General features: G+C 41.2%; 1 protein-coding gene across 2 annotated transcripts; it reads left to right on the top strand.

Annotated features, from left to right (window-relative positions):
• Positions 1-2990: 2990 nt before the first annotated feature.
• On the top strand, positions 2991-24515 carry srp54 (signal recognition particle 54). Of its 2 annotated transcripts, XM_055640554.1 has the most exons (17): positions 2991-3130; positions 3235-3400; positions 3544-3646; positions 5582-5673; positions 6565-6649; positions 6735-6839; positions 9682-9748; positions 12410-12467; positions 14903-15053; positions 15190-15338; positions 17930-18030; positions 18118-18204; positions 18287-18360; positions 18679-18787; positions 20341-20511; positions 22578-22673; positions 24174-24515. In XM_055640554.1, the coding sequence occupies exons 3-17, from the start codon at positions 3569-3571 to the stop codon at positions 24263-24265; spliced, it is 1515 nt and encodes a 504-aa protein (XP_055496529.1). In that variant the 5' UTR covers positions 2991-3130; positions 3235-3400; positions 3544-3568; the 3' UTR covers positions 24266-24515. The 2 variants fall into 2 exon arrangements, with proteins under 2 accessions (XP_055496529.1, XP_055496530.1); XM_055640555.1 differs by lacking the exon at positions 2991-3130 and having other exon boundaries at positions 3148-3367.
• Positions 24516-26454: the final 1939 nt, after the last annotated feature.

Raw genomic sequence — 26454 nt, 5'->3', positions numbered from 1 at the left:
TGGCCCACCAAGTCCGTGCGAACCACCAATCGCCCATACACTAGTTCTGTGTTATCTCAATTTTGTATCCTACACTCAAGGGGCAATTTACATACAAATACTATACAGACAGCACCCATAGCCAGGATCCTACCTGGGTCACCGGCGCTATAAGGCAGCAACTTGACCGCTGCACCACTGTGCCGCCCTGTGTAGTGGATAATTATTTGTTAAAATACAATATATATCATATAAGGATGATAGCAGTAATCATGTTGAAAACTATCGAGACAATTCAGCACATGGCAACACTGACATTTTTTTGAATGGAACAAAGCAGGACATTTTCACCATTATAATTGCATGTACCCTTTAATCCCAATGTTAACGAAAGCCAGCTGTATCAAACATCATGGGGTCAGCTGCAACTCGTTCGGAAGCAGCATTATTGAGATCTACCAATAAAATGGAGTATCAGTGAAAAAAAATCATAAAATTACTTTCTTGAAAATATCAAAGGTTTCCTGTATTTTTGAAAGAAATATTAATATGGATAATAGTTTCTGTAATGAAGTTGGTATATGATGGTTGATGACGTAAAATAATCATGAAATATTACAGATAACAGAATTTAAATTGTTTATACTTTACACAGCAATACTTTTTGAGATTCTTGGAAAATAGAGAAGTAAAGCTAAGGAACATAATACAAGTTTCCAGTTGAATCGGAGAAAATTGAGTTTGTCATATGTAGAATCATTGTAAATATGATGACTGAATAATTAACTGTTAACTAATGTTAACTAATAACTTTATTATCCTCTTTTAGAGACTATTTAAAAATCCAAGATGTATCAGTTTCTGAGGGCTAATTCCCCCACCCCCTCCCCAATCCTAATCATTTGCTAATGGAATCAGGCAGGCATCAAGGTCCCTACCTGAAATGCCTATAATCCATGTCCTCAAGAGAAGCTGCCTGACCCACAAAGTTACTCCATCCCTTTGTGCTCTGCACAAGAGAGAATAAAACTGATCTTCAAATAGCTGAGCTAAATTTTTATCTTAAGAGAGTTTAAACTGAATGTCGCTCACTTTTTCAAAATAGATGTTGAACTGTTAATCCTTCTGAAGTGTGCATTTTATTACTGGTATAGTTTACACCATCTTGAGTTAGAGATTAAAGCTAAAAGAAGAAAGATTAGTTATTGAAGAAATAACCATTAACAAGCATTTAAAAGATAGCTGATAATACTCTCAAATGAATTTAAACGTCAGAAGGCAAAGTATTGAAAATATTTGAAAGAATTTTTACGAGAATACTTTCTAAAACAAATGATACAACTGAAATTTTTGAAATGAAATGAATGGATTATCTTCGAAGCAAATTTACTTATGATGCTTCAAAGAAATGTAAGATCAGAGCTTGTTCAATTAAATGGTTCAATGGCTTATTTATTATCATGTGTACCAAGGTACAGTGAAATACTTTTTTTGTATACAGCTCAGCAAGACTATCACCATATATAGATTTAGTGAATCGGCCGAGTCGGTCAACGAATTGCCGTCGGGTATTTGTCCCTTATTTTGACCTTTTGTCCCTTATTTGGGAGTGAGAAAGTTGGCAACCCTACTGCTGACACAGATCAGGGTAAAAGCGAGTTCAGTATTACATCTGCTTCCGACTGTTCATGCCCAGGTCAAAGGTCACTATTTTATAAACATTGCTGGAAAGCAGTGGACCTTCATTTCTTCTGTTTTTTTCCAGTTTTGATTCTTCTGGGTAAGAAAATATTGCTTTCAAACTATGAATTAGTGGTATTTTGTTAAACGCTAAGATTATTTTGTTGTTTTTATTGCTTTATGCTTTGGTGAGTGAGCGAGATCATGCTCGTCCCTGGTCGGGGTCGGGCCCGGGTCTGTTGAGTTGCTGCTGGGCCGTCTCTGTTCTCTCCCATCTCGTCCCTGTCCGGGGGCGGCCGGAGGTGTCGGGCCGAACTTGCAGCTGCCGCATGGAGGAGGCTGAGTTGCTGCAGCCCTTTGTGTATGGCTGGTGCTCGGCTTTTGCCGACGCTGGCGGTCCCTGGCCCGTCGGGGAGCGGGGTTGGGCTGGAGTTGGTACTTCTTCTCCGCGCTGGCTGTGGGCCTGGGGCCACTGGTGTTGTCGATCACAGCCATCATGGAGAAGACGCGGCAACCCCAGCTCAACTACTGCCAGGCCAACTGACAGACCCGGTCCGACCACACCAGCGGCCCCAGGCCCACAGCCAGCGCAGAGAAGCGCCAACTCCAGCCCAACCTCGTTCCCCGACAGACTGGGGACCGCCAGCTGCCAACCCCTACTGGCACCAGCGAAAGCCGAGCACCAGCCATACACACAAAGGGCTGCAGCAACTTAGCCTTCTCTCCGCGCTGGCTGCAAGCCTGGCCCGACACCTTCGGCCGACCCCGGACAGCGACAAGACACCCGGGAGGGGACGCAGACGGGGATGGCCCAGCAGCAACTCAACAGAGCTGGGCCCGACTCTGGCCACGGACGAGCACGATCTCGCTCACTCACCAAAGCATAAAAACAACAAAATAAACTTAGGTTTTAACAAAGAAACAATAAATACAACTATTTCATAGTTTGAAAGCAATATTTTCTTCTGTAGAAGAATCAAAGCTGGAAGAAATGAAGGTTCACAGCTCCACTGCTTTCCAGCAATGTTTATGCATAGTGACCTTTGACCTGGGCATGCGCAGTCGGAATACCGAACTCGCTTATTCAGACGCTGTTAGTGTCCAGAGAAGTGATAAAACCTCTCACTACCCATTGTTCAGGTTAATTTGAAGGGTGTCGACCCGAAACGCCACCTATTCCTTTTCTCCAGAGACGCTGCCTGACCCGCTGAGTTACTCCAACGTTTTGTCTATATGCGGTGTAAAACAAACACTTTGGTGTAAAACAGCACCAGCAGGTTCCTTCTCACACGTGACGACGTGACATGTGTTACTGACGTCACGCGCCGATACCCGCCGCAGCTCCAATCGTCATCCGAGCAGAGGGCGGGGCGACGCGACGTGACCCCGGATGTGAATGCTGCGGGAGGGAAAGGTCAGCAAGTAATGGTGACGTTACGGTGACAACGGAGGAGGGAGCGTATTGTGCGGGGTAAGAGGGACGGCTCCACCCGCCGCCTTATCGCCGTTTCCCTCCCCTCACCCCCGTCTTTATAGAATGAGGACCGAACACCTTTCTCTCTGCCTTTGTTTCAGAACCGGTGCGTGTGTGGGCTGCAGTTGCCGGACACGATTCCTGTGGTGTCTGGCCTCTTCCATGGACTGAAGTCGACCGGTTGTAGCCCAGCGGCCCGTTTCAGCCCCTTCCCCCGGCCCGGCGGCGCTACCGGTGCATATTATTCTCTCCTGGGACGTTTTAAGGGTAAAACAAACTTGTATCTGTGAATGATGTTCAGCCATATGGGATGGGAATGGATGGGGTGGGTGGGGAGGTGGGTACGAACTCAAGTTAACTTCGTGCGGAGCAGAACTACGTGTCTCATGTTTGTTTGTTTTGTACAACAGATTTAAACGTCCGAAAACAGCAAAAATGGTTTTGGCAGATTTGGGAAGAAAAATCACGTCCGCTCTGCGGTCGCTGAGCAATGCCACAATCATCAACGAGGAGGTAGGTCACAACTTCTGATTATGGAACATGTAAGATGGGGGATTTTTGTTTGTTGTGGATTGGAACACGCAATATTGATCCGTGTTGATCGGTATGGACGAGTTTTCGTGTTGTACGACTAACTTTATAACAAAATCAAACCGTCAGTTTCCCCAATATTGTAAATAGTTATAATCTCCCATGTGACTATAACTTGAGTGTTTTAACCGAACGAAGGCAATGCTTGCATTTCAAAAGTTAAGGAATGTCAATCATGAACTGTTGACAACACAGTGGCGCATCTAGTAGAGTGCGGCCTCACAGCGCATTTGAAGCTGACCTCTGCTGCTGTCTTCGTGGAGTTTGCAGGTGTTCCTATGACTACGGGGGGGGGAGATGTTCGGGCCTTCTCTCACATTTCAAACACTTGCGGATTTCTAGGTTAATTGGCCGTAAAGAATGGATGAGAACGTGGGATAACATGGCATTAGTGTGAGAGATGTGGACTTGGTGGCCCGAAGGGCCTGCTTCCATGCAGTATCTTTCTTTCAATCAATTTGGAATATTTTCACATGGTAGTGAGGTTAAAATATCTTGGTGCTCAAGCTATTAATTTCTTAATATTGGAAGAAATTGGAGCATTAGTGAGAATTGGAGGATCTGAGTACTGGTCTTTATCCTGTTGGATATATTTGACAGTTTTAACTTTAGCTGTTACAAAAAGCTATAGAAATTCTGTGGACAGGATAGTTTGTAGATTTTTTTTTCTTCTTCACTTCTGACAATATCTGAGGTTCAATAATTGATCATTCAAATTGAATATGGTTGTGCATTCAACCACTCCGAAAAAATATGTGATCAAAAATGGTACTAATGGAATTGTGGCATCAACGTAAATTACTGTTGAGCTGAGATTATGAAGCATTATTTCTATTGCTCTCCATACTTAAGCTTATTCATCTTATGTATCTCTATTTGAAATGTTCCATAGTATGATTTAAAAAATGATTTGCGGCACCATTTAACTATTTGAAAACAGTTAAAGTCATTGTCTATACTCCTGACATTATAAAATAGTTTGCTCTCTCTGGGCACATAGGTCAATTTTGCATAGCAATTACAGATTGGGGGGGGGGGGGGGGGGAGAGAGAGGAGTATATGTCATTAATCTTTGACTAAGTTTGTCATCTTGTATTTGTTCTTCAAGTGTGGCATATTAGTGTAATTGTATTCAATAATTCTCTCTAGCTCTGCCAATGTTTTGTACTTCCTGCTTGTGGCCATCCTTGGTCACCTCTCAAGCAGACTGGAAAAATCTGATTCTTAACATTGTACATTTAAAATTGCATTTTCCATGAGGGTGCAAGTGAAAAGACCATCAGTTTAAGCCGGATTTGTTGGATGGCAAGTACTACACAAGCTGCCAGCGCAATAGGTTGTCATATTAACTCTGAGCCTATTGTCTCATTCATATTTTTTATTGCCAATTATTGCCCTCTGTTCAAAACTAGAAAATGACTAATGTGATATAATTGAAAGGATGTTAACAGAAATATTTGACGAGATTGTTTACTAATCACACATGGTTTCCAATAGATATTATAATGGACCATTTGTTGAGTAACTATCAGATGTTCAACTATTCATCAGTTTTGTTTACTTAATGGGAAATGACCCAGTGGGAAACTGAATAGTTATTTTTTGGCTTTTGTATTATAGTCAGAGCGCACAATATATTATATGACATGCGAATCCTGCACAATCCTCAATCCAGATGATTGATTGATTGCTCCTGTTTTGGGTGCAGGAGTTTCATTATGCAATGAGAAATGGGTTTTGAAGTTTGGAATTACAGCTGGGTGCATGGTAAAAGAACTCAAGCTCATGATTTTAATAACTAGTAGAGGGGGAGGAAAATTGTAAATTTAATAATATTTAAATCGATTTCATTCTCAGGTTTTGAATGCTATGTTAAAGGAAGTATGCACTGCTTTACTTGAAGCAGATGTCAATATAAAACTTGTGAAACAGCTTCGAGAAAATGTCAAGTAAGTAACTGTTTTATGTCATCATGCTTTCTCTGATGTGCAGATAGATTGAAGTCACAAAATTGTTGTTGCTAAAATGTATACTTGTTTATAAATTTTAAGAAATTTGATTCCTGTCGTTAATATGCTTCAATACTGTTGAACTAGTTCTTTTGGAATGCTGAATACTTCTAAAATGGATAGTGTACCTGGGATATGCAGTTGACAGAAGAAAGGTCAGTTTGGTGTAAAATTTGTTGTATTGTGAACAAAGATAACTGACTAATCGTATATTAAATAGGCATTGCTTTCCCAGTGGCCTGGGGGCACAGCAATACTACATCACATCTCCAGCACCCTGGTTTCAATCCTGACCATAGGTGCTGTCAGTGGAGATTGCATGTTTACCCTGTGACCACTTAGGTTATTCCCAGCTTTACATCTTATAGACGTGATGGTGGGTTCGTTGGGTAAAGTACACTTAAGAGCAGGTAAGACATAATGAATAAAAGGCAAGTTGATAAACATGTGAGAGAAAATTGTGAACAGATGTATGTCATTTTCTTTGTCCTATACATGATGGGAATTTTTGGGAAAACACGATTTTGCAGAACAAAATTATCTAATGGGTATTGACATGAAGGGCTGAAGGTGACACCTGTCTGTTTGTTTCCCACATATATCGACAGTATGTGCCATTTCTACTTTTTTGGCTTCAAGTTATTTATCCTAATATTTGATCCTACTATGTCCATGTGTTTCTTGACTTGGGCAATAACCTGAATTTGCATAAATTTCAATTTGGCAACACATTTTATGACCTGTTTATTAGTCTATTTGTATATATCCCAAACAGTTGTTATTTTGTTTTGAAAATGGATTTTGCATTTATTTTGACGAACTGTATTTCAGAGCAGCTATAGACTTGGAAGAGATGGCCTCTGGCCTCAACAAAAGACGAATGATTCAACATGCTGTGTTTAAAGAGCTCGTTAAGGTACCCAAGTCAACAATATCACAAATTCTATGTTGAACTTTATTATTAAAAATTCAGTTGATTGCAATTTGGTCCTTTTATTTAGCTTGTAGATCCAGGAGTTAAAGCATGGACACCCACAAAGGGTAAACAAAATGTCATCATGTTTGTTGGCCTGCAAGGTAGTGGTAAAACTACAACATGTACAAAGGTATTTAAGTTTGTTTATTGCCCGTTTTTATGAAATGTTGCATTCTTTTCAGCCTAGAGGCACCAGAGGAAGGAATTCCAGTTAAAAGGAAAATTGGGTCTTGATAAATTAATGTTTGCAAGTTAGTGTTGAATCCTGTAATGTCCAGTGGGGTCAGAGGATTAAGAAGGAGGAGGTGGGGAAGATGCTGGAGTCAATTATAAAAGGTGAAATAGCAGCAGCAGGATCGGTGTGAGTCAGCATGGATTTACGAAGGGGAAATCATGCTTGACTAATCTTCTGGAATTTTTTGAGGATGTAACTAGGAAAATGGACAAGGGAGAGCCAGTGGATGTAGTTTCAGAAAGCAATTGATAAGGTCCCACAAAGGAGATTAGTGGGCAAAATTAGAGCACATGGTATTGGGGGTAGGGTACTGACATGGATAGAAAATTGGTTGGAAGACAGGAAACAAAGAGTAGGGATTAACGGGTCCCTTTCAGAATGGCAGGCAGTGACTAGTGGGTTACCGCAAGGCCTGGTGCTGGGACCGCTGCTATTTACAATAAACATTAATGATTTCGATAAAGGGATTAAAAGTAACATTAGCAAATTTGCAGATGACACAAAGCTGGGTGGCAGTGTGAATTGTGAGGAGGATACTATGAGGAGGCAGGGTGACTTGGACAGATTGAGTGGGTAGATGCATGGCAGATGCAGTTTAATGTGGATAAATGTTAGATTAAATGGTGGCAAAAACAGGAAGGCAGATTATTATCTGAATGGTGTCAAGTTGGGAAAAGGAAGTACAACGAGATCTGGGGGTCCTTGTTCATCCGTCACTGAAAGTAAGCATGCAGGCAGTAAAGAAAGCGAATGGCATGGTACACAACAATGCTGGGGAAACTCAGCGGGTGCAGCAGCATCTATGGAGCGAAGGAAATAGGCAACGTTTCGGGCCGAAACCCTTCTTCAGAGCGAATGGCATGTTGGCCTTCATAACAAGAGTTGAATATAGGGGCAAAGAGGTCCTTTTGCAGTTGTACAGGGCCCTAGTGAGACCACACCTGGAGTATTGTGTGCAGTTTTGATCTTCAAATATGAGGAAGGACATTCTTGCTATTGAGGGAGTGCAGCGTAGGTTCACGAGGTTAATTCCCGGATGTCATATGTTGATAGAATGGAGTGGCTGGGCTTGTATACTCTAGAGTTTAGAAGGATGAGAGTGGATCTTATTGAAACATGTAAGATTTAAGGGTTTGGACACGCTCGATGCAAGAAGCATGTCCCCGATGTTGGGGGAATCCAGAACCACAGGGCCACAGATTAAGAATAAGGGTTAAGCCATTTAGAACGGAGATGAGGAAAAACTTTTTCACACAGAGGGTTGTGAATATGTGGAATTCTCTGCCTCAGAAGGCAGTGGAGTCCAATTCTCTGTAAGCTTTCAAGAGAGTTGGATAGAGCTCTTAATGATAGCGGAGTCAGGGGATATGGGGAAAAGGCAGGAACGGAGTACTGAGTGTGGATGATCAATCACAGTGAATGGCGGTGCTGGTTCGAAAGGTCAAATCACCTATTCCTGCACCTATTGTCTATTGAATATTAAAATTTATGAAATTCAATATATGAGGGAATTGAATAAAAGAAAGTTGTGGTTCAATGGTTCTTCAGCACGTGTATCAAGGTACCGTGAAATTCTTTTTTTGCATACAGATCAGTAAGAATATTGCCATACACAAGTACAATCGTGGATTAAGTCCAGAATGTACAATGTTGCTAGGGTTTAGCACAATTTTCGAAGCCCCAGCTGCAGCTGACCCTAAAGGTCAACTGCAGATATCACCATGAACCGGATTGCCCCGCAAACTGTCGCCCTGTCCTCACCTGGCCACCTTCAGCCTTCGTGCCTTGTGGATGCGTTCTGCAGCTGACCTTGAGGACGCGGAAGGTTATATCCCCGATTCTTGCCTGTCCTGTGGCCGCCGTCTGCTGCCGTTGCCGACTCCTTCCATCCGCCTCTCTGATTCCCGGGCGTCAGGGATGAACAGAAGACCAGGCAAGTTCCCGGTTCCATGAGGGGAAGCCAGGCTTGCTGCCAGGGTGTGACAGTGGCCCTTCAGGAGTTTTTTGAACCATTTTGTGTTTGTGTTTGAGGCTGAAATGTAGTGTTTGAGTGGGAAGTGTGGAGGCTATAGTTTGTGAGGCTTTGGCTAGGGGACTGGGCAGTGGTAAAGATAAGAATAGGTGAAGTCTGTTTATTTTTGGATTTATTGTAGTTAGGATAGCAGTTAGGGCAGTGGTATTCTGCAATTTGAACTTCTGGAATATTAACTGGGGCACCCAATGCAAAGGACTCGTACGGAGTAGAATTTGTCAAAAGTGAAAGGAATGATCACAATTCTATTAGTTTTGATATCTAACTGATCCACGAGTTAAGGCCCTAAATTGGGGCAAGGTGCATTTTGGAAGCATTAGGCAGGAACTTGCAGAGGTCTGACTCGATGGAAGTTAGAAAGAGTTGGAAAGAGTACTGTTAATTGTTTCAGCCACAGATTAGCTTGAGTTGGCACTTTATTTCAGCAATATCACAGACGTAGAAAGATGTCCTTGGTGTGGTTTGAACCCAAACTTGTAAACAGCCTGTTTAAATTTTGGTTAGTTGCTGGCCAGAAACAAAATTTGTCATGGGACCAAATTCGACGTCTTTGGTGGTCTCAGTATTTGGATATCAGTATATAACATCTAACAAGGCTTTAAATGGGAAATGAGCTTCCAGAATTAAAAACTCTGAGCCAGCAAGATAATTTAATTTTCAATTCAATTTTGTTGCAGCACCATTTCACTTATTTTCTTCTTGTAGCTAGCATACTACTTTCAAAGGAAAGGCTGGAAGACGTGCTTGATATGTGCAGATACATTTAGAGCAGGTGGGTGTATTCATAAATCTTTCATAAATTGATTTGATGAAAATATTTTTTATTGCAAATGGTTAATATATAGAAATTTTGTTTGCATCTTACTTGTATTTTCAGCAAACAGGATTTTCAATAAAAATTTATCCAATGATTTTTAAGCCTGAGCAAACCAGCATTCTAATATAAAAATAGTCATGCGGCTTGCAAACAGGTTCTTGCCCATGCCGACCAACATGCTGATCAACTAGTCCCAATGGCCTGTGTTTGGCCTATATTCCTCTAAACCATTCCTATCCCCGTACCTGTCCAAATGTCTTTTAAATATTGTGATAGTTTCTGCCTTAATTATGTCCTCTGGCAGCTCATTCTATATACCTACCACCCTTTAAAAAAAAATAAAAATAAATAAAGTCTCCCCTCGAGTTCGTTACGCGCTCACCTTGATTTCCCCTATCTGGGTAAAAGACTGCATTTACCGTATATATTCTCTCATGTTCTTGTATACCTCTACAAGATCACTCCTCATCCTCCTGCACTCCAAGGAATAAAGTCCTAGCCTGCAAAAGCAGCAGGCCCTCGAGCCCTGGCAACATACTGGTAAATCTTTGCGCCTTTTTTAGCTGAACAACATCTTTCCTATAACCGGGTAACCAAATCAGAACACAATACTTTAAATGTGGCCTCACCAATGCCTTGTACAATTGTAACATGACCTCTTAACTTTATATTCAATACTCTGACAGATATAGGACAAAGTGCTGAAAGCCTTTTTGCCACCACATCTAACAGCAAAGAATAATACAGCTGAATGCCTAAATCCCTCTGCTCTACATTCACTGTGTATGTCCTGCTCTGGTTAGACTCGGTGGGTCAAGGGGGGCCTTCCCGTGCTGTATCTCTAAAATAAACTAACATAGATCAGTGTACAATGCAAAATCTTGTCAAATGCCTTTCTGAAATCCATATATACAACGTCTACAGCTCTGCCATCCAACCTTTTTGGTTACATCTTCAAAAAAAACAAATCAGATTTGTGAGTCATGATCGCCCACTTTTAAAAGCATGCTGACTATCCTGAATTAACCCTTGCCCATCTTAATGCATGTATATCTTATCACACAATAGCCTCGAGTAACATTCCGACCAGGGATGTTAGATTAACTGGCCTATAATTGTGTACATTAAAGTGGTGGAGTCACTCAGTTTTAGAGAACTACTTGTTATTGTTTTTCCTCTTCATTTCTAAAATGTTTAATCCACATTGAGAGAGTGTGGCAAAATGCTGATTTTAAAAAAAAAAAAACGATTTAAAAATTGACTTTTTTCCATGATGTATGCCTATGAAGTGAAGACAACAGCACAATTAAAATAAGTTTATACGTGGTAACTAATGATCGGTAATGAATGGAAAAATACTACCTGAGAAGCAATTATTATGATACCAAAATGGTATAATTCAGTCGTGGAAAGTGGTGCAGTTTATTGAAGCAGCAACAGAGCAGGTTTTTTTTTTAAATTAAGTGCAATTGGTTAAAAAATGGCAACCATCTAAATTTCTGGATCTCATGCACTGGCTTGTACTGACCACTTGGGTTCCTCAAACTCTGGACTTTGCCTCAACACAATTTTCTTTCAATTGATGTGGGAAACGGGTCCCAGTGCGAATCCAGTCAAGTCAAGTTTGATTTTGGGTAACTGTGTATGGCTGAGCATCCATCTAAAGCTGGGGTCCAGATTTGACAACCTGAAACTTGCAAGTAATCCGGACTCTGGCTCACACACTGGGTCGGCACTGGCTGCAAACCCCACTCACATTCCTGACCCATGATGTTCCCGACCGGTTTCTGGCTTGTACTGGGTAATACATGGCTAACTCACAATATGCAGATGCGTTGAGAGCAGGTTTGAAGATCCTGAGGACTTGGTGTGTAAGAAAGAACTGCAGATGCTGGTTTAAATCAAAGTAGACAAAATGCTGGAGTAACACAGCGGGGCAGGCAGCATCTCTGGAGAGAAGGAATGGGTGACGTTTCGGGTCGAGACCCTTCTTCAGACTGGGGTCAGGGGAGTGGGCGGGACGAAGATAGAATGTAGTCAGAGACAATAAGACTGGGGGGAGAACTGGGAGGGGAATAGAGATGGAAAGCAAGGGCTATTTGAAGTTGCGTTCCGGGGGGGGGGGGGGGGGGGGGGGGGGGGGGGGGGGGGAGGTTAGAGTAAGTAAGGGGAAAGTTGAGGCGGTTGATGTCCTGCCAGCTGTTGGAAATGTAAAGGTCTAAAGAAGGTAGAGGGCCATCGGGGGAGTCCAAGAGGTGGGGGTCCATTGTAGATTCCCCTCTCTATCCCCTCCCCTTCCCAGTTCTCCCACCAGTCTTACTGTCTCCGACTACATTCTAACTTTGTCCCGCCCACTCCCCTGACATCCTGAAGAAGGGTCTCGACCCGAAACGTCACCCATTCCTTCTCTACAGCGATGCTGCCTGTCCCGCTGAGTTACTCCAGCATTTTGTGTACCTAAGGACTTGGTGTTCTTGTGAGTAAGCCAGATGCTGAGCCATTCTGAATATTTGGATTCCAGTTAAACAGTTTCACAGTATCTTGTAATATGTGATGAAATAAGGAGTGCCATTTTTGCTGAAAATTTGATGAAAGAATGTTATGTTTGGACTGCAGGTGCGTTTGATCAACTGAAGCAAAATGCAACCAAAGCAAGAATTCCATTCTATGGAAGGTAAGATTAACAGCTGAAAATAGTTAAGGGAAATTGATAATTGCTGTGAAAATAGGGTAATGACGCATCCAGAGATACAGCATGGAAATGGATTCTTCATCTCGCAGTGTTCATGGTGATCATTGATCACCCGTGCTCGCTAATGCTGTTACCCCATTTTCGCATCCATTCCTTTCACACAACGAACAATTTTAGAGGCCAATTAATCTACAAAGCCACATGTCTTTAGGATGTGTGAGGAAACTAGAACACCTGGTATAAACCCCTACGGTCACAGGGAGAACGTGCAAATTCTGCACACACGGTACTTGTCATTGGGATCGAACCTGAATCTCTGATGCTGCGAGTCAACAGCTCTCCCAGCTGTGCCACTGCCGTGCATCTGACCTCCCAATCTGTAATTGGAATCGACATATCCTGATCAAAATACTGGTGCTCTTTGTTATTGGCCCCTCAGGTTTGCATTTACACAGATTTTCATTGAAAACATAAATGAAGCTAAGTGTTTATCTTTTGAAATTTTAACAAAAATATTAATGTCAATTAAACAGTTAAATTAGCTTTTCAATTTTGCTTGTTACCAAATGTTTCTGATGAGTGGAGACATTTTAAAACAATAAGGCTTTCTGTCACCTTTTGCTATAAAGCCATTCGTGGCCTCGTTACAATTTCTGGATTCACTGCTTGGGACATACTAATTTCTTCACATTTTGAACTTTTGAGTTGGTCAGCTGGTAAAGTTTAGAGTAATGATAACAATTCTGCCCAATCTCTAATAGATCTCTTGTCAAAACTTGAATCAAGTTGTGGTAAATTGCACTAAATGAAACTTGGGATAAGAGGAGCGATAGTTAAACTATGAAAAACAAAATGCACACATTATTTGTTCATTTAGTTGCCCTCTTGGATTATTGCCTCTTTCAGCTGCTTAGCCACTTCAGTAGGACCTCAAAATAGACAGGAGCCTGGTTAGTATTTTGTTGTTTATTTCTGGCCCCAACCTCCAACCCCTGCCATGACTGCGCAATGTACCCTGACCTACCACTTGCATGCTCATCAGTCTGTCCTCAACCGAGGCCTTACCTTTGTACCCATGTGCCCACAGATGCAGGTTGGCTCCTGAGTTCCTCCAGCATGTTTTTCTTTGCTCAATTTTCCAACATCTATCTGGGTGCCACATTGGCGTAGCTGGTAGAGCCTGTGCCTCGCAGCGCCAGAAACCCGGGGCCTATCCTGACCTTGGGTGCTGTCTGTGGAGTTTGCACTTTCTCTCTGACCGCATAGCTTTTTACTGGGTACAGACATTTCCTCCCACATCTTAAAGACATGCATGTATGTTGTTCAATTGCTTCTATAAATTGCTACTGTGTGTAGGAAAGGGATGAGAAACTGAGGTAACATAGAACTATTGTTATGGGTGATTGATGGTTGGTTATCACTGCTTATCATTTTCCAAAATAGCTTTTATGTGGTTCTCTATTTTCAATCAAAATCGCATGGCAACCAATTTGGTCTCCGTAATACAAATTGTCATACTTCAATAGCTTTATCACCTTCATGCTATGGAATAGTCCTTTATTGTAGATTTACCTATATATTGAACACTAATTAAATTTGAATAGTTGAAGTTACAATTAAATATGACATGTAGTCAGCAGGTCAGGTGACAGTCACAGAGGGGTAAAAACAGATTAAACATTTCAGGTCATTAATTTCTGTAATTATATTCAATAAATATAAACCATGTATTTTGATAAAATCTGAAAAAAAAGGTATTCTGGTGTTGTGGCACTTAAATATCTGTGTGAGTGCTACAGTGGTATGGTGTTGTGAATTTGGAGATTGTGCTTGCTCCTGTGAGAGACCTTCTCTATTTCTACTGTAGTTCGTATAGATTAGAAAAAAGAGAGAAATATAGAATTGTGTAGCATGAAAAAAAGCCCTTAAACTTGCATGATGTCTCATTTTGATTCGTGCTATTCCCATTTTCCTGAGTGAAGCCCATTTCCCTCTTATTCCCTTAATAACGTTCCAGATGATTTTTAAATGTTCTACGTTTTTTTTCTATCTCCTTTGACAGTTAATTCCAGATATGCACTGCCTCCGTAGAAAATCTTACTCCAGAAATCTCGCTCGACGACTTTCCTCTCATTTTGAATCGTATGTCCCGTCGTTCTAGCTTCTACTGCCCTGGGACAAATACTCTGATTATCTACCTTACCTGTGCCACTGGAAAGTCACACTTCAACCTCCTAAATTCCAGTGAGAAAAAACTCAGTCTGCCAATCTCTCCTGATAACTGAAGCCATTCATTCCAGGCATCATCCTGGTGAATCTCTTCGGCACTCCTCATTGCTACTGGATCCTTCCTGTCATGTGTTGACCAATGTAAGTACACAAAATCAAAACTAAAATTATTTTCCTCTTCTATTTAGCTATACAGAAATGGACCCAGTGATCATAGCTGCAGAAGGTGTGGAGAAGTTTAAAAAAGAAAACTTTGAGATAATAATTGTTGATACCAGTGGTCGACACAAACAGGAAGATTCATTATTTGAAGAAATGTTGCAAGTTTCAAACGCTATAGTAAGTTTTCAATATGATTGGATGAAAAGTATATTTTGGACTGTTTACCTATTTCTTCCTGAAAATTTACCTAGAGGAAACTTTTCTTTAAAAAAATAAAATAAAAGTTCCTATTTCTTTCTGGAAACTATTTTAGCAACCTGACAACATTGTTTATGTAATGGATGCATCAATTGGTCAAGCCTGTGAAGCACAAGCAAAAGCTTTCAAGGACAAAGTTGATGTTGCATCAGTTATAGTTACAAAGCTCGATGGTCACGCTAAAGGAGGAGGTGCCCTCAGTGCGTAAGTGCTCAACATTCCATTTTATGAAAAGGTACTAATGTTTCTGTGTTGCATTTTAACAAGCAGACCTTTTCGAATTTGCAAGGAAAATTAAATAGGGGGACCGACATAAATGTTGGAAATTTCCAGCTATCGCTTGAACATCTATCCATAGTTGTAGCTTTGACAGGTTATTTACTCCTCTTCAACATTTTGAAACAGTGGAGGTCCAGTACAGAAATTGTCAGAGGAAGACATAGGACACGCACAGCCCTTGCAAAATTGCGCACGGCTGAAGTTCTCAGGAGGCTGCCCATTGCGCGGCTGAACTCAAGACCCGATGGATCGCAGCTTCAGGCTCAGCCAGGCCCCAATGGACGAATGGAAGACCCAGTGGCCGGTGGGAGAAAGCTGCCAAGCCAGTTCCCAGCTCTTTGAACTCGGTGGACCATCCGGCTGGGAGGGGGAAGCCGTTGTGCCGGCCCCTGCTCCCCCCTCGAGGCACAAAGTTGGACAAGGGAGGAGATGGCTGTAGGCCCGTTGCAGCCTGGGACTTGCCAAAACATAGTGCCTCTTCCATGCAAGCAGATTACAGCTGGGCAGAAACTGTCCCCGAATATGAGGTAGAGTTGCCTTACAGCGCTTGCAGCACCAGAGACCCAGGTTCGATCCCGACTGCAGGTGCTGTTTGTACGTTCTCCCCCTGACCGCGTGGGTTTTCTCTGAGATCTTTGGTTTCCTCGCACACTCAAGGCGTAGAGGTTTGTAGGTTAATTGGCTTGGTGAAAATTGTCTCCAGTGTGTGTAGGATAGTGTTGATGTATGGGATCATTGGCTGGTGTGGACTCAGTGGGCCAAAGGGCCTGTTTCCACGTTGTCTGTCTAAACTATTCTTCCTATACTCCGTCTCATTACTTATTATCCGGCCCACAATGGTGGTGTTGTCTGCAAATTTGAAAATTGAATTAGATTTGTACTTGGCTGCACAGTCGTGGGGATACAAGGAGTAAAGGAGGGGGCTGAGAACTCATCCTTGCGGAGCCCCCATGTTGAGGGTTATCATAGAGCAGGGGTCGGCAACCTGCGGCCCGTAACCCGAAATCATCCGGCCGGCAGGTGTATTTTTTTCCTCGTAATTATCTGACCCGCAGACTTTCGTCATCTCCAGTACCTCTCGGGCCCAAGGCCACGGCACCCAGGCGCGGTGACGCAAGGAAGCAGAATGGCGGAGCTGCCGAGCAGCGGCAAGTAACACCGAGCATCGAGCTCTGGCTGTGCTGCATCCTGATCCAAAGCCGCTGTCACGGCCGCGCACCTTCTGTGTCTGGGATCGGGGTTGTCAATAGGCCGGGATGAGTGAGTGTAAGTATTGAGCCACTGCCTTCAGGACAGAGCTAAGGCAATGGTCCGTAGGTGAGCCTGTTCGTGAGCGCCTGTAACTAGGGGCCGATGCTCCGGGTGGCGTCCTCGAACGGGCGGGTTTTATGTGATCACATTATTTGATGCCTGCCATCCGGGGCGGAATGGGGGCGGGATCCATGTGTACACGTGATAGATGTGGCCCGCCATCCACTCAGACATGCATCCTGGCCCCTATGCAGAACAAGGTTGCCGACCCCTGTCGTGGAGGATGATTTTCCCCTATCCTCACTGATTGGGGTCTGTTAGTCAGGAAGTCGAGGATCCAATTGCAAAGATAAGTGCTGAAGTCCAGCGAGTTTGGTGATAAGCTTGGATGGTATAATGGAATTAAAGACAGAGCTGTAGTCTATGAATAGGAGTCTGACGTAGGGGTCTCTCTTATCTAGGTGTTCTGGGGATGAGTGTAGGGCCAGGGTGATGGCATCAACCGTGGATGTGTTGTGGCAGTAGGTGAAATGTGGGTCAAGGCTGTTGGGTAGACTACCTGAACATGGTACTATCTGTATTGAATATGCACATTTTCCCCGTAACACTGCGTTTTCACTTGGTGCTCTGGTTTCTTATTCGAGCCCTCCCATCCCCTGCATCTCAAAGATGTGTTGGTGGTTATTGGCTACTGTAAATTTCCCTAATGTGAGTGAGGGGAGAATAGGTTACTGGGGTCACTGGTAGACGTGATTGCTTTCGCCAACTTATACACTTATGTCGTGAGAACTTCTAAAAAGGAAAAATATCAGCTGATTGGTGATATTAGTTTTGTTCTATGAACACCAACAAATGGACAGAATAAAGTTTAATTTAGAGATATAACACGGAACTGTGCCCTTTGGCCCACCGAGTGCACACCAATTAGCGATTTCCGTACACAAACACTTTCTCTAAACACATCGGTGCAATTTAGAATTTTCACCAAAGCCAATTAGCGCACTAACCTGTACGTCTTTGGAGTGTGGAAGGTAATCTGAGCACTGGAGAAAACCCATGCAGGTCTCGGGAAGAATGTTCGAACTCTGTGGAGCCATCACCCGTAGTCAGGATTGAACCCAAGTCTCTGGCATTGTAAGGCAGCAACTCTACTGCTGCGTCACTGTAATTTTCTCAATTAGATTCTGGATTGTGAACAAAATGTGAAAATTAAAAATTGAGAGCACTTACAGCAATGAGTCCTAACATTTCATGTATCGTTACAGAGTGGCTGCCACAAAAAGTCCAATCATTTTTATTGGTACTGGAGAACACATTGATGACTTTGAACCGTTCAAAACGCAGCCCTTTATTAGCAAATTACTTGGTATGTTTTATTATTATTTTTGCTATATTTATATTTATTTATAAACAATGTAACATGCTCTAAAACTTTAGTTTTCATGTATTCCAGGCATGGGTGATATTGAAGGTTTAATAGACAAGGTAAATGAGTTGAAATTGGATGACAATGAAGAATTAATAGACAAGCTTAAACACGGTAAGCGTGAATTAAAAATGCTGGGAGGGAGAAGAGAAGGATGTGAAAGTAAAATAAATTAACGGATTGCTCTTTGTTGTAGGTCAGTTCACTCTGCGTGATATGTATGAGCAGTTTCAAAACATTATGAAGATGGGCCCGTTCAGTCAGATAATGGTGCGTTTTAAAATTTTCTGCAGTGCAACTAGGTAAAGTGCAATTTGGAGCAACAAGTATTCTTGATTTAACAAAAAAAAAGTTTACATAGGCTAGATGATGGTCGATGCCCATAAACGTATACAAGGAACAATGTTTGCCATTTTGTATTGAAAGTTTAATTGCCTTTTGTAACTGCATGCTTGCTTTGTTATTTGTTGTTTGGTTCAGGCACACATGAATCTGTCTCTAAAATATTTATTTTGGAGAGGCAAGAATATATTTTTCTATAATCAATGTATTTCCCATGTGTAATACCAATGATATTTTTTCTTTAAGGGTATGATTCCTGGCTTTGGAACTGATTTCATGAGCAAAGGCAATGAACAAGAATCAATGGCAAGACTGAAAAAACTGATGACCATAATGGATAGTATGAATGACCAAGGTATATTAGTGTTACGTTTTGTGCTTCATACTTGTAAATTCAAATCTGTCTATTTAGTATGACACATATTTGAAAAATGACCATGTAAGAACTGCAGCAAATATGAAGAAGTAACCAAAAAGGTTGACGAGGGTAAGGCCATAGACATTATCTATATGGACCAGCAAGACATTTAAGGTTCCGCATGGTAGACTGCTCTGGAAGGTTAGATCGCATGGATTCCAGGGAGACTATGCCTAACTGGATACAGGTTGGGCAGGTTGAAATTTTATTCCTTGAAGTGCTGGAGACTGTGGTGATCTGATGGAGGTGTATAAAATTGAGGGGAATAGTTGGGGTGAATACACCGTATTTTACCCCTATAGAAATGGCGTCATGGACAGAAGCAGCGGGTGATGTTGGAAGGTTATTTTCAGATTGGAGGCCTCTAACTAGTCGTGTGCCTCGGGGATCGATGCTGGGCCCATTGCCGTTTGTGGTTTATATCAACAATGTGGACGAGAATGTATTGGCTCGATTCGTAAGATGGCACTAAAGTCGGTAGTATTGTAAACAGTAAAGATGGTTATCAAAAATTACAGCAGGATCGTGATCAACTGGGCAGAGGAATGACTAATCGGGTTTAATGCAGGTTTTATTGCATTTTTGGACGTCAAAGCAGAGCAGGACCTTCACCTAAAATCATGAGGGGAATAGTTAAGGTTAATCTTTTTCACATGGTAGGGGAATCAAGAACTAAAAGGCATAGGTTTAAGGTGAGAGGGAAAAGATTTAATAGGAACCGGAGGGGTATATTTTACAGAGCATGTAGGGTGTATAGGACAAGCTGCCAAAGGAAGTGGTTGAGCTGGGTACGATGACAACATTTACAAGATATTTGGACAGTTATGTGGATAAGTAAGGTTTCGAAGGATAGGGGCCAAACATGGAAAAATGGGACTAGCTTAGATGAAGTGTCTTGGTCGGCATGAATGAGTTGGGCCAAAGGGCCTTTTGCAAAGATTGATTTTAAAAGTTAATTTTATGACTTTAAAATGCTTTCCCTCTCTCTTTCCCCCCCCCCACTCCCGAAATCCAACGTCAGTCAGTCGGAAGGGGGTAGTGACCCAAAACATTGCCTATTCATGTTTTGATGGTGAATCTTTGACAATGTGGCCTGTTGGGGTGAGGTCAATAATTAAATAAAATAGGCTATTATCAAATTGAATGGCAGAGCGACCTCAAAAACTTATATGGCTTCACTCCTTATTTATATGTCTTTTTATTCACGTTACCCATTGGGTCTTTGTTGCCTGCCATATCCTCCAAGTTGTCTTTTCTCTCTGTACTTTGTTTGTACATTGCACCATAGTTTGTGGTCTGCTTCACTGCACTATGTTTATGCAAGTGAATGTACACACATTTCTCTCCAGATTTATTTTTTACTGTTTTTGGTATTCTCTTGTTCTTTTTGTCTTTGCTGGGTGAACTGGATGTCAAGTTTCTTGATTGACTTTTTTTAGGGAAAGCATATACTTTTTCGGAACATAATCATGGCACTGATTTTTTCCTAGAACTGGACAATAAAGATGGTGCAAAGCTTTTTAGTAAACAGCCAGGAAGGATCCAAAGAGTGGCAAGAGGAGCCGGTGTTACCACCAGAGATGTGCAGGAGCTTCTGACACAGTACACAAAGTTTGCTCAAATGGTGAAAAAGATGGGAGGAATCAAAGGTCTTTTCAAAGGTACATGTGTTTTGCAGCATTGTAAAATTATCTAATAACTGTTTCCTGTAAATTGACAAAAGTAAGATGTGCTGAACATGCACGTGCATTCTCAATCCGACGCTCTCTACACTGCTAAAGGCATTAAATGCTATCTGAGCAGCATGGGGGTGGAACTAGTGCCTCCTATCTCCTGTGCCTTTGGTTCAATTCTGACCTCCAATGCTTTGTTAATGATGTGGATGAGTGAGATGTGGGAGCTAATATCGACTCAAAGGCTGAATGCTTTCTAATTCACTAAGAATCTATACATAACTAAAACTGATCTTGTTATCTTCCGGTTTGCGTGTTTTTTCTATTTGCATAAAACAGTACGCGATCGCGCAACGATTTTTCGCCAGCTCGCTCACAGTTCTCCTGTGCTGTGAGTAGCAATGTTACAAAATTTTGAGATTTAAAAAATCAAGTCTGCAATTTATCCCATCAGATAAAGCATAAAAATAAGTTTAATTTGACACATAATTCACTTTCATATCTCAAGTAATAAAAAAGTTATGGCCATTTTCATACTCGGAAATTAGCATCTTGTCCCCTATTGATTTTCTATGGACATAACAAAAAAGCTGTGATCGTGGACAGTCAAAAGCCCATAACCTTCTTAAAAATTAAGAGAACTGAATGAAATTTTCAGTTATCATAGATTGAACCATTCTGAAACAAATATAAAATAATCTTACTTGGATGACCTGAAATTAAAGCATATAATTAATTAGTCACCCAATTGGAGCTAATTTCAAACTTCAATTACTAGATCTAAACATCTATCCATTTCTTAATAAATGATTAACATTATTAAATAGCATAAGTGTCCAAATAATATTCACAAATAATTCACAATAAAACATGATTTTTAAATCTCATTTACATTAATTTATAGGCCAAATGGAAGGAATTTAGTGTTCATTTGCTGTAAATTAAAGTCCATTTTAAATCGGCTTTCTAGTGGGTTCCTGTGAACGCGCTGGTTTAGAACGTTCACATTGCGCTGGATTTGTGCCCTCAAATGCCCAGAAAAATACTGCGGGATATAAAGAGCCCAAAATGAGCTACTCGCTATAGAAAACTTTATATACAGGGTTCTTAAGAAGCCCCTTTTAATGTAAAAATAAGGTACATACCTTTAATTGTTTGCTTTATAAAACCCTGGGGCTGCGAGAGGTTGCGGGTTGAGAGAGTGATTTTTAAACTACTATAACTATTATACAAGGCCATAAAAACTAATAATACCTTTTGCGACGGGGTCTTTCAGCGATTTTCCGTTAATGATTTACTAGGCTGAACATTTTCGATTTGAACAGCCTAGTAAAAATCGCGTTTTAAACCCGCCCCCTCTAAACAGCGCCAAAATCACACACATGGCCTGGGGCAGATTCTCAACGACGATTCAGGTAGGTTTTGTAACATACCTACTGTGAGTGTGCCAAGTTTTGTTCCGATCGGTGGCTTATTGTAAAAGTTAGCGAGGTTTAAAAATCTTAAACCGCGTATGCGCAGATTGATCTCCTCCTGCCAGTCAGCGCCACATGGATTAGTCTCTTCTCCTGTCATTCTCCGGGACGGTCCGCTCCGCCCCTTCCTGCGCCATCGCGTCTTTACTGGAGCTGAGGGTGGCCGGCTGAGGTCTCCAACCGTACAGTTTCAGAGAGACCAGAAGCAGCCCGGCGCGGAGTTGGCGATGTTGCCAAATGGTAAGCGGAGACTTTGATCCCGGTGGAGGAGAACGACCAGCGACCAGCGCCCACTGTGAGTCCCTATCGCACCGCTAGCTCCAGGCCCTTCCTCACTGGTTCCTGACCCCTCCTGTGATACCCACCTCTCCCCATGGCTCTTCCCCGTCTTTTCTCCGAGCTCTCTTTCCCCCCCCCCCCCCCCCCCCCCCCCCCCCCCCCCCCCCGCCACAAGTTTGAAAAATCATAGCCTTATGGGTTCAATAGCAGTATTTGTAGATTGTTCTTTTGTACTGACCACAAGTTTTATAATTTAAATTAATTCTCGAATGTTATTAACCTTTTTTGTATGTTGTGCAGGTGGTGATATGTCCAAAAATGTCAACCCGTCTCAGATGGCCAAACTCAACCAGCAGATGGCTAAAATGATGGATCCAAGAGTTCTTCATCATATGGGCAAGTATCTCCATATTGTATTTCACGGGTTATACTCGTCTGTACATCTGTTTGCTGTTACTAAATACTGTTGTATAGTAATTTGATTTTCCCTGTTTTGAAAAGTGTCTTGATATTAAACTGGGGGCAGTTTTTGTAAACACATCTGTGATTGAGCCTGATTGCACACCATTTGTTTGAAATGCTTCCATTTCCAAAGTAGTGGTTTAAACGTTTGATAAGGTGATATGTCCTTCACTTGACATGAAACAAGATGTGGTGAGGTGGGTTATGATGGGCAGTGGTACCATGGATGTTCCTACTATCTCTCCTTACAATAAATTAGAGGTTGGACAGAGTTGGATGGTATAAGTGTAAGGAAAAAGATAACAGCACAGTACGGAAAAATATTTGTTCGGTTAGAGACCTAAGAATGCAGGTGCTGGAATCTGGAGGAGGTCAACAGGTTAAGCAGTATCTGGGAGGAGGGAGCAAGGAATTGTCAATATTTCTGGTTGAGATCCTGTGTCAGGACTTGTTACGTTTGCTCTTGTACAAATCTGATTTGTTGATAGTTCTGAGATGTGGCAGTTGTTGCAAGATGAAGTGAATATTAAAAAATAACACCTTTTTGTATTTTTTGGGCCTAATGTTTTTTGTATTCTGGTAGATTATAGCGAGCAAAGATTTTGAGATTTCAGGTCACCAGCTGGGGTGAATCGTTCAATACGGCAGCGAAGGACTTCTTGTCATGTTGGTGGTATGCTATCTTGGTGATGGAAAAGGCACTGATTTGGAAGCTTTCCTTGGTCATACAGGAATCTAATGGAGGCAGACTCCTTGTTTAGCCTAACAGGAGTCACAGATTGTCATGGACATCATGGCAAGCAAACTGATATTAATCATCCAAGAGTTAATTGAAGATTTTTTAAATTTTAGTCCTTGAAGTGTCACACGCTAGGAAGAATGACTTTGCATTAGAGAAGTGAAGAATCTGAGTGATAAAATGTGATGGGCTATGGACAGAACTGGGAGGGTGCTAATGGATAGTAACATATCTATTGATGAGGCTCCATAATTTTGTCCCATTCGTCAATATTTGCAGTCTGGGAACTAAGACTTCCATTTGTCTCAGCAAAATGTCCCTGCTTTTTTCCTTGTCTCCATTTCTAAATGTTGCCGTCTCAGTGTTTAAGTCTTTCCAGAATCTTGATCAATTTCCAAGATAGATCTTTGCTATTCTCTTCCAAATGCCAAGATGTATATTTTGGCCTACCACATTTAAAATGCATTGTAGGTACTTTTGCCTCAAATCTTTTCTTCAGTACTTTGAAAATCTTAATCTACCTCCATATCCATTGCAAATCTCTCCAGTTTGTGACATCCTGCTAGCTACCCATTTTCTCCTTACTCTCTCCCAACTCTCCAATTCCTATGGATATTCCCATGAGTATAATTTGAAATATTTGATTGCTGTTATTTTAAAAACAGTTCTAATTATACTTTTTGTCTCCAATCTAGGTGGAATGGCTGGACTGCAGACAATGATGAGGCAGTTTCAGCAAGGTGCTGCTGGAAATATGAAGGGCATGATGGGATTTAACAACCTTTGAAGCAAAAACCATAAATAAACTGTTGGCAAATTTGGAAGATTAAAATATAAACTTTTTTTACCCTTTGGGAGGGGGAGGGAGGAAAGGTAGAGTTTTTAACCTTATAAAAATTATTGAATAATATTGATATATGATTGATTTCATTGTATTCTATTTGGATATGTTGAATAGAAAGTAATTTAATGTAATTGCTGACGTTTCATTGAGTGCTCAAATAATATTGGGTGAAATAAACTATTCCTTTCGCCAATATTTTCAAGTATGTTTCTCACTTTATGCTGTAAAATACAAATAAAAGAATCATGTAAAAGTAGAATTACATTAATTTACAACATTGTTTGCACAGGTAAGCAAACAATGTATAATTTGTAAGATGCAGTGCTTTGTTCAAAACGATATGAAGATTTTCATAAATGAATTTGCTTCTTAAAAAAAAATGGTCTCATTATTTTAGTGTCTTAACAGAATTCCATGTCTCTACATATTAAGTATTCATACAAGACCAAAAACACCTGGTCAGTCTGGGAGGTATAAAGGAGAGGTGAAGAGATTTAGCATTCTCGTGAGAGAAAAACATATTGCAAATGTTTTGTGCCATTGGCAGTGAGGTAATTTTGTTCTGCTCATAGTCAGATTAACAAATAGTTCTGCCTATGTGGAAAGAGGAATGACCATAATATAGTTTAAATAAATGGTGAGAGAATAGTCAATAGTATATAATGGAAATATGCCCCTTTCATGTAGCAGGCTATATAGTGACCAAGCAGCTTTCACTTTGGGAGCAGTGTTAAACATGACCCATTACAAACTGTCTCAGTGAGGTGAATAAAGAACCAAGTTAGAATTCAAGCAGCAAAGCATTTACAATAACTCCAGGGTTGGATAAGTATTTCATTTATCTTGTTCCTGTGTTATGATTTCCATTGAAATAACTAGCTGTCTTCAAGTGTAGGCTTAATACACAAAGTAAGATTAAGAAAGATATGGATTGGGTGAATCCCCCCCCCCCCCCCCCCCCCCCCCCCCCCCAATGCTGTCAAAAACAAGAGGGCAGGTTTAAACAGTAAGGAGTTTGAAAGGGGATCTGAAGGGTAGGGTTTCCAGTGAATGGTTTACGTCTGGAGCATGCTGCCAGAGGTGGCAGCGAATTTGATTGATTGAAAGATAAGAGCATGGAGAGTTGGGCAGGTGGGCTGAGGAAAGGTTAATGGAATTTAATGTAGAAAAGTGCAAGATGTTGTATTTTGGCAAGTCAAATCAAGTCAGGACCTTTGCAGTGAATGGTGGGGAGTGTTGTAGAACAGAAGGATCTAGTAATGCAGGTGCATAGTTTATCTAATGGTGGTACTTTTTAAGGTAAATTATATTTGCCATATTTACAGCATTGGTGGCTTTTGTAACAAATGTAAACAATTTAAAATCTTTTATAAAATAAAACTTCAAAAACATTGTTTTAAAAGATGCTGAAATTCCAAAGTAGGTTGATTATCACCTGGCAGAGTAATGTGGTTAATTTACATTAGATTGGAATTGAAACTCCTCACGACCATGAAGGTGACTCCCCTGCAACCTCCCGCGAACATGTGGCGACTGCAAAGTGTCCTGCAGTCGCCTAAGTGGGACAGGGACATTAGTCTTACTTTTGGTATCTCGCTTGAAGCCCCTGCTCGATGCACTATTCAATACGATTAAAACATATCTTTCCTCCTTCTTTCCTCCACTTTCTTCATTTGTTTAATATTAGAAAATATATTGCTCTCACTTGAACATTCCTTGTGATTGACATGCCAGTTTTCCTCGGTGACTGACCTCCGCGGTTCTCTTGGGTAGAGAATGCAAAAAAACAGCATTACGCTTGGCTGGATAAATACATTTTCCTCTTATTTGTTTCATTTCCTATCTCAAAATGTGTTAAATGTATTTTACGGTTACTTTTTTTATTTTTCATTTTCAAATGTAGCTTTTTTTCTGTTCTCGCAGGGCTAACACCTTTGTAATTTCAACCTTACTTTCTATTTTTCTTTGATACATTTCTAGTTCTGTTTTTAGTTCTCTTCAGCTGATACATATTCCAGGAGTGGCAGGTGTCTACTTTTTATTTTAATCAGCTCAGCAGTGGGTCATTGTACTCAACGCTGAGCAACATTAACAGAACGATTTAGCTCTGTTTTTAAAAAAAAAATTACTAT

Source organism: Leucoraja erinacea, chromosome 9 (genome assembly GCF_028641065.1).
Source record: "Leucoraja erinacea ecotype New England chromosome 9, Leri_hhj_1, whole genome shotgun sequence".
In the NCBI taxonomy this organism is placed as follows: Eukaryota; Metazoa; Chordata; class Chondrichthyes; order Rajiformes; family Rajidae; genus Leucoraja; species Leucoraja erinaceus.
The sequence above is the reverse complement of the archived record's forward strand: the minus strand, read 5'-3'. Positions and strand labels throughout refer to the sequence as shown.

Excerpts from the sequence above, each read along its gene's own strand:
- srp54 (XM_055640554.1), top strand. The coding sequence starts at position 3,569 with ATGGTTTTGGCAGATTTGGGAAGAAAAATCACGTCCGCTCTGCGGTCG. Across the intron at positions 12,468-14,902 it reads AGAATTCCATTCTATGGAAG|CTATACAGAAATGGACCCAG; the intron begins GTAAGATTAACA and ends TCTTCTATTTAG. Across the intron at positions 18,031-18,117 it reads CTTTATTAGCAAATTACTTG|GCATGGGTGATATTGAAGGT; the intron begins GTATGTTTTATT and ends CATGTATTCCAG.